Source organism: Phaethon aethereus, assembly GCF_964289735.1.
Source record: "Phaethon aethereus genome assembly, chromosome: 7".
NCBI classification, from domain to species: domain Eukaryota; kingdom Metazoa; phylum Chordata; class Aves; order Phaethontiformes; family Phaethontidae; genus Phaethon; species Phaethon aethereus.
Genome location: NC_138583.1, coordinates 20,798,526 through 20,810,699, shown reverse-complemented (window position 1 = coordinate 20,810,699; position 12,174 = coordinate 20,798,526). Strand labels below are relative to the sequence as shown.

At 45.5% G+C, this 12,174-nt stretch overlaps 1 protein-coding gene across 1 annotated transcript in view; it reads left to right on the top strand.

Annotated features, from left to right (window-relative positions):
• The window catches only part of ANTXRL (ANTXR like), a 59,068-nt gene that overhangs the window by 20,283 nt on the left and 26,611 nt on the right, over positions 1–12,174 (top strand). The window contains exons 10-12 of the mRNA XM_082002167.1: positions 5,407–5,505; positions 7,809–7,878; positions 8,952–9,030. Of these exons, the coding sequence (XP_081858293.1) occupies positions 5,407–5,505; positions 7,809–7,878; positions 8,952–9,030 (248 nt within the window). The remainder of the gene's footprint in view (positions 1–5,406; positions 5,506–7,808; positions 7,879–8,951; positions 9,031–12,174) is intronic.

Below are 12,174 nucleotides of genomic sequence, written 5' to 3'. Positions count from 1 at the left end.
GCATGACAATGTGAGTGTTCCAATAGGAGGGATTTCAGTAGTATTCTTGTAATTGTTTGGGACAATGTTAACAATATTGGAAAGTTGCATTTGAAACCGTTTTTCCAAGTGGAAATTTGAAAATATTACTCTAAAGTATTTTAGAAAATAAATTTTCAAGCAAAGAATTGCTTTTCAAAAATGGATATATTTCAGCAAGAAGTAGATTTCTGTTTTTCAAAAGGAATCAATTTGATTCCTGATTCATGAGTTCAAAAGCACTTCATTTTTTGCCAAGTATGCTAGGTAACTAATTAATCACAAATGTGATTAAAAATACACACATACACTTAAAAATAGTTTGCCCTTCTTAAAAAAAAAAATTGTTGCATTACTTGCATCTGTAAAAGTTTTTCGCTGTCTTTGTGGCTTTCAAATCAGACCAATATAAATCGGGCAGAACCAGTTTCTGTGCATTGCTGCTGATTCAGCAAAATAACAGCGCTTGCTTCGCTTAAAGTCCGAGGTTTGTTCTGTCCCTGTGGACAAAGCCATCCAGCCAAGGCTGGCACACGGCGAAGTGCGGTGCTGCGTCACCAGGGCATGAAGGCTTGGATCCTGCGTGCTTGAAGCTTTGCTTATAGCAGCAGGGAGCCCGAAAACAGGAGGAAGCCAAAACTCCAGCTCCAAGTGGTGCATGCTGTCGTTGTGGGTTAAACTGGCTCTAGCAGCAAGAGTCAGGCTGGTAACAGCTTTTATTATGAGTCTAGTCCTGCAAGCCTTATCCGAACTGAACTCCTGCAAGAGCTTTTACAGTGTGAGGCTGCAAATATTTACACTTGTGCTTGGCTTTATTATCCTGTATTATCTCACTTACTTCAGCGTAGCCGGAGGTTGATCTCTGTAGCTGTGTGCACCACTGTCTCCTGGAGGGTATCTCCTGGGATTGAAAAACTTTTTTCATGGTAGTGGAAATCCAGATCCTGAATCCAGTTCACTGGACAGTCAGATATGGTTCTACTCTATATGTAATGTGACTTATTTTTTTTAATGTACTTTATTTGGACTTTAATGCAAAAAATACTGAAGCCTATGAAGTCATCCCAGCATTTTAATGCATTTTAGATTTAGGTAATTACTAATACAGTTTATTGATAATGTATAGGTAAGATATATTTATATAGATGTAGAATCCTACATAAAAATATACATACACCTGCATTTAGAACTGACTGAAAATTAGAACATAAGATTTTCTAGAAACACAGCATTCCTGCCCCTTTTTTCTAAGTTAGGAATTTTGATTGTTTTTTAGAAAAAATAGATAAATGGTTTGGCTTTTATTCAGTGTTATTTCTAATTTTTAGAATCTGATATGAGATCATGAGGGCTTTGTGCTGCTCGGTGGAAGCCAGTCATGATCAGGGCCTAGAGCAGACTGACCCACTCCTTATAGCTGTTCTTGCACCTCATAATTACCACTGTGCTGGTGATTACTGGTGATCTCGGCTTCATTTTTGCCTTGCCAGAGGTTTAGTAAAATGCTGATGAAATGATTTCCATGTGGTGGCAATTCCAGTTGTGACTCTGGCTCTCTGTGACGAAGCTATCTGGCAAGTCCGCTTATAAATTGATCTCAGTGACAGCTATCTGATGCTTAATGCTTCTTGACCCTGCAAATTCATCATCCCCAATGTGGAACAATGTAGTTGGGTCCCTCCTGTTCGCTCTGATTTAAAGTGACCAAGACATGCAGCCGGTAAACAGGCTATCAGTGCGGAACTGGAGGTGCCTCATATCCTGTTTGACAGCATCATTGCTTTGATTATGCTTATGGTACGCAGATGTGATTGAAAGGTTTTGTTGGATGCGGCATCCTACTGGCCACATCAACTACCAGGTGTGGATGCAAGCCGTCAGCTTCTCATCAGAGTCACGGAAGCGAAGACGACAGCGCAGCTAGCGCACACCAGCCTCAACCTACCATCTCGCTGCCAGCGCCGCCTGGTTATTTCAGTGCTGACCTTTTTTCCCTTCACTGTCTTGTCAAAAGCTACAATCTATGATCTGACAGTAACTAAGGAAGAAAAGGACGCAGCCAGAGCCAGGGCGCAAAATTAAATGGAATTAGCCATTTCAACAGACCATCATCCGGAACACGCTAATGCTCTGGAGCATCTGAAGGGGCAGGCTTCTTAACCGCAACAACCAAATCTGGTACCAGCTGTTTACATTTCCATGCAAATCTGGTGTTGAAACTATTTTGTCAGCTTGTGTTGGTAGACAGGTCACTATCCAGTCAGTTGTTCACGACTGACTGTGCAGAGTGGCAGTGACGGTGAAAAGAACGGCAGGAGAGGTAAACTGTCTTGACAAGACTAAACTTCTAGATGTAGCTTTGTTTTGTGTTGGAAGTCTCTTACTTGCTGCATCTTTTTAAAGCCACTGAAATAGCAACCACAAAGGCTTGATTGGTAGTTGCCTTGAAGACCACTAGTTCAGGGAAAGGGAAAAAAATAATCTTAAGTCCAATTTTATTTCAGCAAGCTGCTTTTATAACATAAAATTGAGAGAAGAAAAGAAGTTACGATCTTAGCTGGGTGTTCAAGTCATTATGGAGTGGACTAGCTACAAGTAAGTCTGGGGTAATGCGTGGACCCAGGCAGGTAGCTCTGGCAGGTGGGCAGAGGCCCACCTGCCCTCAGGGCTGGCCATGACTCTCAGCTCTCCTGGCAAAAGAAGGGATGCGCATCAAGAATAACTCTCAGCAAATCAGCTGGGTTAGATGTGGCATGGCTCAAGGCATGAATCAGAGTAACTCCAGATTCTTAGTGGAGTAAGAAGCAGCTGAATCTGCCCTACAGTCCATTTTTGTTTAAAGAAGTGCCCTCCACACCCAGTGGGAACCAGGAGGTACAACCGTCCGCTTAAAAAAGAGGCCTAATTCTGATGCTGGCTTTGTGCGTTTGGCTCTTGATGTGCTCAGTGAGGTCTCAAATTTAATCATCTTCCTTCTGCAAAGTGCCAACGCATGTGTTTCGCTTTGATATGCACTCCAGTGGATATTTTGGGAGAGGAAAAGCAAAATATCCTCTCCAATTCCCATGTTCCTTGCAGCCTGTGTCAGTTCAGAGCAATGCTCTACAGGAAAGTTACCACAAGGAAAACCAGAGTGTGGGTTTCCAGCGCTTGATCATAACTTGGTGCATGCCCTTGTCCAGGTTACCCGGAGTTGCATTAGACCTCAATGTAGTGAGAGTCTGGTTTTGGCGAGAACAAGCTGTTTGCACGGGGAAGTTAAAGCACTCCACATCCTCATGCTAGCTTGCCTTGCAGTAACTTGATAGTGAAGAGTAGGCAGACTAAGCTGAATATGTATTTCAGCCACCTTTTGGGCCTCATGTAGTGTTTTCCAATAACAAGTCCTTCCTCCAAAGCTTACAAATAACGTGGCAGCGCATTATATGAAATGTTATCAAAAGCGAGATCTTTTATCACTAAAAATTAGGTACTGCTCCGCTCAGTCCTATCAACATGGTTTTCCTCTCATTTTTAGTATGTTGGTCAAAATATAATTGATAATGCGTGTGGACTTGTTCCTGGGTTTACTTGCTGCTAGTGGAGAACTTTTATTCTTATTTTCCTGTGTGCACCTTGAAGATTAATGGGTCCTGTGTTGTGCTGGTATTTCCCCCGGTATTGGGCTGGTCTCGGACGCTGCTCAGCAGCTGGTGTAAGTGAGCTCTGTGGAGGACTCAGCTAAAACAGGAGATTTACGTGTGAAAGTGCAGCTTCTGCGCTTTCCCTTGCTGCGTGCCCCGGCTGTCTGCCGCCAGCTGGCTTCTTGCACGTAGCATCAAAGGGAGTTTCAAAAATACATGTGGCACAGAAAAAGTTTGTGATGTCTCTGCACCGGCCTGTGATAAAGGTGTTACCTCTGCGGTCACTGTAGCAGCTACAGCGCATTTGGTGACCCAGAGGGGAGGTTCGCGTGCCGTGTCCCCCCGGTACACCTTGTGCCTGGCTCGGAGCCTTGGGCTGGCCCCAGCAGGAAGGGGACTGTGGCTCTGTGTTGGGCTCCGCCTGTGTAAAGTAAAAGGGAAGGAAGAGCAGCAAAGAGTTGTGTTGTGCTGTTACCAGAGCTCTGAGAAGTGCTACCGGTGTAAGTTACTAAGAAATAATTTTAAAAGCCTGCTGTGGAGAAGCTGAGAAACCAAACCAGGCTTCTTCATACCTTTTTCCTCAAATTACCTTTCTGACTGTCCTGGCTACACTGACTCGCGGGGGTTTCACAGTAGACATAACTCACTTGATGCTACCATGGCTTGTCTCTGTCCTTTCCCTTCTCCTGCACGTTCCTATTTCCAGCAGATGCTCAGCCAGGCAGGTCACCTTACTGATCTCTCTCGCAACAAACAGAGGGTTATTCTTCAGGGATGTGCGCAGCGCGGTGCTGCACGATCGCTGGTGCCAGCAGTGGAGGGCACGTGCGGCTGGGATCTCACCCCTGGCAGCAGCCTTCCTCGGCTGGCTTTACTCAGGTGTGAAGCTGCTCTATCAGTAAAAACACCATTGAAAGGTTGGCTGGGAAAACCCTGACAATGCTTTTCCTGCTTGAATGAACAAATCACAGTTGCTTATCACAGTAATGACAGAAACCACGGGTTCCCCCCGCCGCCCCGTCAGGACTGAAGCAACGGAAGCCGAGAGCAGCTGAAACTGAAGGGTGGGCTGAGGAGCGCCTGCGCGGGCCAGCAGACAGTGTGTCCGACGTGGCAGGTCTCCTCTTGTGCCACCGGTGGTTTCCGCTGCTGGGGCAGGGGTGTGGGGGAAGAGCGCAAAGAAAATTGCAGCACCTGGGTCTTTAGTTATTCCCGTGCGCAGCAGATGCCGACAGGGCTGTGCACAGGCGCAGTTCTTACCTGGACTAAAAGACTGTATTTTTCCAGGACTTTTACCAGATGCAAAGCTTCCTATCTGATTCACAGGGAGGTTATGAGGGGAGTCCTGTCTGCATCTGTCTGAACGGAGCTGCTGCTGAAAGCCAAGTGCCATCTGCTGTGGAGATAGGAGGAAGGCCTCGTGCTTATGGTTAGCAAAGGGTCTGGCCCAAAAGCCATGGAAGAACCGTGAGAGTTCATCAGCCGTGTCAGGCTTATAGTGTTGCTGTGCCACCTTTCATTAAGGCACTGGGGTTCAACAGGATGCCTGCGGGAACAACCTTGAGAAGAGCGTTGCTCTGTGAAGCACCAGTGCCACTGTAGCACTCTTGACCATTGCTGCTGAATATTGAGAGTGTCAGTGTGACTGTTGTGTTTCAGGCACAGGGCAGAGAGCAGCCATTGTCATGTTGTAATCCAGATCACCCTGGAAGAAAATGCGGTATTTGAGCTATTTTTCATTACTTTTCTGTGTTTTTACTTACAGAATCATTTCAAGTTGTGGTAAGAGGCAACGGCTTTTATCACGCAAGAAATATCGACCAGGTACTCTGCAGCTTCAAACTCAACGACAGCCTTACTATAAGTAAGTTTGCAGGCTGATGGAGTCCAGTGCCCACCGGGACTGTGTCACCTCATGAATGACAGAGGTGACACAGCCCACCTCTCATCCGTGTTGGGGAGTCCTCACAGTCAGTGTGGGGGGAGCTGAGTAGGGACCTACACCTAACAGAAGCTTGAAATGCATCTTTTAGTCAATCCTGTGACCTGTGGGCTTTGTCTCACGAGGGCTTCCGTGGGGTGTGCTGCTGCACGATGCATTTTGACATCATTGTAATGGTGCATGGGGGTGATGCATACAGCCAGTGAGGACTGGGTATCAGGTTTTAAAGAGGGAGAAATAAAATTGCTCCCTATTCCTTTGTTTATCACCAGTAAAAAGAAATAATGCTGTCTTGATCCCCCAATGGTGTCTTCAGACTCTTCATTCACCAATTCAGGAGACACTCGCCATAAAGCAGGGCCTTCCCAGCCAGTTGCTGCTCTCATCATAATGAGCATGTAACGCGGAAGCTCGCTGTCATCGCTGTGCTAAACAGGGTCTTTTGTTTGCTGTTTCAGCAGCCAGGCAAAGGACTGAATGGCCAAAAAAGATTGAGTGTCCAGTTTCTCAGCAGTCCTCTCTCATTCCTGAGAAGCAGTGTATGTCTGGCAGGGTGAAGCACGGCGTGGGGGGGGGAGCTTTGCTCCTTTTCTGTATATGCTACCCTTGTTGGTTGAGCACAGTAGAGGCTTTCATATCCTGTTGTGGTCAGACTGGTGCCTTCCCTAGCAGTGAATTCACTTACAAGAGGGAGCACATGAATTGCTCCTTCATTTCCCATCCTAGTTGCCTACGTGGAGGCTGCATTAAATAAACTGTGGTGGTCTCACTCTCGTTCCACTTACAGACGCCCTTTGCCAGGGGTTTTTCGTGTGGTTTACCAGGTAGACAGACACTTGTTTTTTTCTTCCTTGTCGCTAATGCACTGGCACCTTGACTGGACTTCACACAGTGAGTGCTGACCCGGGCCTGGAAGTACACAGGAGGAAAGCTACCTTAATTCCACATCTCCTCCATGCTGTGTTCTCCTTGGGTTGTCTGCAGCAGATGTTGTGATGAGATGCTGAACTATGCTGGCTGGCTTTTTTCCCCTCAAGCTGGCCCTAAAACACCGCTGTAATTTCCATGGTCTCATCTCTGCCAAAACAAGGAAGTGGGCTTTGTCTTGAGGTGTGCTTGGGGTGCGTGAAGCATGGAAGAACAACTGTCATATCTGTTGTTGCTCGAGTTAATTTTTTTTTCCGAGGTAGAAAGAGTAATCAAGCCTCTAAGGTTTAAATAAGCTGGCAGCTTTTACCAGGCCCTAATTCACTTGGGTTGGACTTCTGTGAACCAGTCTTTTCCTGGACTAGTACCTTAGCTGCTTTGGGCCATTTGGAGCTAAGGTGCAGTCACAGCAGTGACTTGTCTGCTCTTGTGCCTCAGCTTACACACTTTCAGTGGGGTGGCATTGCAGGATTGCTGCTGGGCCTCCTCTCTGTGTTCATGGGACTTGGCTTTCTGGATGTGGCTTTTGTAAGCAACAGGATTAGCAGTGCTGACTCTTGGAGCAGCAGAGTGCAGGGAGGCCGGCGAACACCCATGGCCTCGCTTTTGACTCTGCCTGCGCCAGGCCCCTGTAAACATGGGATGGTGCTGCCACAGAGGTGAGTTTGGGGACAGGAGAAGCAGCAGCTAGTGCAGGATAGGTCCTCACATTAGTCATGGCCTCTCTCTGCCTGTCTCCTGTATGTGACTAACCAGGTGTTTTGGTTTGGGGTTTTTTTTATTTTTCCTCTGGTGTCTGTCCACTTCAGCTCCACCCCATCTCTGTTCTTTTCGCTGGGCTCAAACAGTGCAGCCTTGGATTCTCCTCTGTGTGTGTGTGTGTTTGGAAGCGGGTAGGCAAAAATTGAACTCTATACTTTTGACCCCTTGAGTAACTTGTGGGATCAGACTATTCAGTATAAGTAGAGTTTGCATGCACTTGTGAGATAGTCAAGATGGATATTGCTCAAAGCTGGCTTCAGAATGGCTGATCATTACCGTCAGGAACAGAGGTGTACTTCCATTTCTTAGCTGTACTATCTCTAGCCTAGTAAGATTATATTGGCATCAACAAGAATGGTCATCCTAGTACTTGGCTTTGTAGTCAGTACCGTTGGGGAATATTCGTACTTAGCAATTGGAGCCACAGACAAATATGGTATATAGGTGTCAATGCTTTTTGAGGGAGTGGGGACAATTCGCCTGCTTGGGACAATTTATTTTTTTCATCCCTGACAGTCATATTCATTTCTTTCCAGATGAAAAGCCGACCCTTGTTCACGATACTTACTTACTTTGTCCTGCCCCAGTGATAGAAGATGCTGGACAGTAAGTATTGCTTTCCAGCACGTGTCAAGGAAGAGGGGACTTGTGGTTGAGGTTGTTATTACTGAGCGAACGGTTCAGAATTTTGCTCAAAGTGCCAAGCTAATAAACTTTTTTGTGTGTGTGTGAGATTATCTCCATCCCCCTTGTGCCAAATCCTCTCCTGGTATGAGCCAGCACAGCTCTATTCAAGGTTGGGTCTTTAGCACAGCTTAACTAAAGGCCTTGTTAGACTATGGTCCCATATCACAGAATCATAGAATGGTGATGTCTTCTCTGTTCCTATATCCCGTTTTTTCAGACCAAAAGGTAATTGAATTCCAGGCAAACTTTTCATTTGGATTGAAGAGAGAGATGCGGGTTTTTAAGCTGTTGTAATCCTGCAGGCTCTTGGGAGACATGGCACAAGGCCCTGCCTTCCCCCCTGGGTGATCTTGTGGGTGCTTAAATACTGGGGGTGTGGGGAAATGCCTCCCTCCCCTTTCCTATTTGTGGGTGAGGGAAGGTGGTTTGGTGTTTTTTTTTGTGGTTTTTTGTTTGGTTGGTTGGTTGTTGGGTTTTTTTGCTTGGACCCTTTCTGTGATATTGGAGAAGAGCTAGGACCAGGTTCTTCTTTAATTTCACTGTCATTTCAGTGTTTTTACCCCTTAACCTCAGTGCAGGTCTTCTCGATTTACTTGGATATGAAAGAAAACACATTCTGGCTCTTTAAGCTGCAGAAGGGTTTAAAAGAAAAAAAAAAAAAAGCCTTACATTTTCTTGTGCTATCTAGGGTTGTATTGCAAATGTCTGAGACTTTTGTTATGACTCACTGTCCTAGTGCCCTTTGCCCCAGGTAGGATGGAGATTTTTTAGTAAAGAGCATATGCCCCGACTCAAGCCAACGTAAAAAGGTTAGCTCATGGGCAAACAAATACAAATGCAGGTAAGCACTTGAAGCCATGAAAATGCCTTGACTCAGCAGGACATTTTATCCATGCGCATTCATGAGCCAATGGCTAGAACACAGCCAGATTAAAGGGAACAATGGGTATAAGGATGACACTAAAAATAAGTGTATCTGGTTTGTGCTTTAGGGTGGTTTTCCTACAAGTCAGCATGAACAACGGGCTAACGTTCATCTCCAGCTCTGTCAGCATCACCAGCACACAGTGTGTAAGTAATTGCAATGGGGCTTGACAGAGAAACCAGTCTTGGAAAGAGACTGTGGCTCTTCAGGCAAAGCCTCCTTGAGTGAGCATGAACTCTCTACAGCTTCTGCATCACGGTTATTGACTGGATCTCAGCAGTTCTTTGAAAAATGACCAAGGCTAGTTAAGAATAAATCATTATTAATGATGCATAGATCATGAGAGATTTACTGAATAAAAAATTACAACAAAAGGCACCCTACCCATTCCTATCCCAGGAAAGAGAGATCTTCAAAGCTAGGATCTGACTAGAAGGGAATCTGGGAATATGAGGGAAGTCGCATCAGGAAGCAGCATCCTGTTGAGCTTTGGGAGCCCTTTGGAATTTGGGGTAGAAGGTGCAACTGCCAGGATTTGGATCTGGAGGGGCCACAGCATGAAAGGTCCTCTAAATTTATATGGTTATTTTTTGGTTGGAGCTTACAGCATTTGTTCTTAGATCACCACAATTTGCCTTTACTAGTCCAGGATTTGCTACAAGATTTTTACAGTTTTAGGGACAAGAGCTGGTTGCTTTTCTCTTGGCGTCATGGGGGATGACCAGAAAGAGATAGCAGCCTCATATCCTGGGATGAGCTTCTGGATAAAAGACTGCTGCTTAGCCCAGGTGAGGGAGAATGTGCTGCTGTGGGACAGCGATGGCTGCAATATGAGCGTCTCCTTGTCAAAAAGACCACCTACCCCCAGGTGGAGTATCAGGAACCAATAGCTAGAGTGATCCTTTATCAAAATCTGATTTTAGAATCAAAGAATCAAAATGAAGAAGCTGCCTGCTAGATAAGCCATCTTCTTCCTTGCCTTGGAGTAAAAAATAAGTAATGCCCATAACTGGTGCAAGCAAATACAGTAGCTAAAGATTTGGCCTTGTGCTTGTGGACTAAACAACGTTTGCTGAAGTACCTGATAGCAAACACTTTGCTTCAAAGGTGAGCTTTATTGTCAAAAGGACTTTCATAGCCTATGCCAAATGCTGTCATATTGGTTTGTAATCATTGTTGGCCTTTTTGACAGCTGCAGAACAGAAGGGCAGGAATGAAGACAGAGGCAGTGACTGGAACTTGCAAATCTGATTTTCTGATGTTTTCAGCAATGAAGCTGGGAAATCTCACATCAAATTACTGGAACAGTCTGGGGTGCAGGGACTCAGAATTTAGCAGAGATGTGTTCGCTGCTTCACCTGATTATTTTTGTTTTTCCAAAACTTTCCTCCAAATTTTCTACACTGAAGACTGATATTTTCACATTTTTTCATTCCTCTCTTCTACCTCAGGTACAATAAAACCTTTTGAATCTGCAGTCACACATAAGTGTTAACTGGTACATTTAGTTACCCATATGTAGTTTATTTCTGATGAAGACTGATGTCTTAGCCCTAGCTGGGCTTCCTGCAGGCCAGAACATGGATGGAGGAAGCTTTCCTCTCAGTAGCCTTAGGACAGAGAGAGGAATCCAATTTCCAGTCCCGTCAATCTGACAATTTTTGACCAGCCTCTTGCAGATTGAATGTGAAGGAGGCAGGGAGCCTGATCCTCAGCTGGTACACAAAAAGACTGTCTCTCTCCAGTTATACCCCGTAAGCAGGGAGGTTGGCAGTTCAGTTTCCAACTTTGTCTTAATTTCATGCGTTTTCCTCTTCTCGTTTTAGAGACTCCCTCCATTTCCTTTCCTCTCCCGTTTCCTTTTCTGTGGGTGGCAGTCAGCTGGCCTGCTCAGCTCTCCTCCCCAGCTGGCCCTTCTGTCCTTTCTGTACAGTAAGTATCTTCTCTTCACTTTACTCCTAAAGCCTCTGTGTGATTCTTGTGCTTATTTCTGTTCAGCTGCATGAATTCTGCTATTTCCTTTTCGAAGTCCAGCTTCACTATGATGCTTTGTATATTTAATCATTAAAAGAGGACTCTCTAGTTTCTTGCTGCCAGCAGCTCCTGAGCTGCTGCTGGCAAACGTCTTGGCGATTTAGACGAGCGCTTAGCATGGGAAAAGCAATGCCTGGGAACGAAGGCTACAAAACAAAGAGGTAATGTGTGTTTGGAGTGACAGCAGCAGTGGTATGTGCATCTGTGGTTCATGCACTGCATTGGTGCTTTGCTTGGATTTGTTCTTAAGGAGTACAGCAATACCTCTTAAAGTTATGCTTGAAAAGTCATCTTTTTCTCAGCAAACTGACTTCACTGGGAATTCATGCTGCCCAGGTGTCTACTTTCCAGATGCCTTAGTACTACATGGGGCTGTAGGAGGGCCAGAGAGGTCTGGCACATGTCGCAGCACTCCACCTTGGCTTTCAGCTGCTCCCTGGTTAAATGAGTAGGTGAGCTAAATAGTGTGTCCCAAAACAGGATGGTTTGTGGCATCTATAACAAGAAGCCACACAGCGCAGCAGAGAGATGGTGGTGCTGTGACACAGAGATATGGGATACTGGGCTACCTGCCTACAAAACACGGAGTCAGAGCTGTGGTTGTGTTAGTCCCGTCTTGAACGTGTCAGTCCTGACAGGACTAGGATTTGGCCTGAGAAAGAACTAGGTAGCGCCCAAATCAGACACTTGGGATCTCATCCAGACTTTGAAAAGCTGTATCAGCTGGTACTTTCTTTTCCACCTCGGCCTTTTCATTGTCTGAGGGGAAAACAAACCCAGTTGTAACAGTGAAGGGAACTCCTGTTGTAAGAAGGGGCTAAGCAAGTTTAGTTTCTGGCGAACATGACGTAAGTTTCTGGTGTCATGGAAATTCAGCAAGTAGTGTCAGATTTAATAAGGTGAATCTCATAGACTTTATCCTCCATAAATCTTCTTTGGAATTTGCTTGCTTTCCATTTATCCTCCCACCTATCCTTCTTTAAAATCTTGTACAGCTTCCTTTCTAGCCAACTCCTATCCCCTCAGCTTGATTCACAGACCTTTCTTCAAGCTCTTTTCACATCTTCTTAGTCCCAGGCTCTCCTCTAGTTTGCTGCCAGGTTTTGCCTGTTCTCTGGTACCTCTCTTGCTGGTGAATTGAACCTCTTCTCAAACTCAGAAAATCTACCATTAAAGAGGTTTCTTATCCCAGTATAAAAGAAGCGGCTGGAGCACCATAGCTAATCTTTCTCTCATCCCAGAGCCGAGTGCAGTCC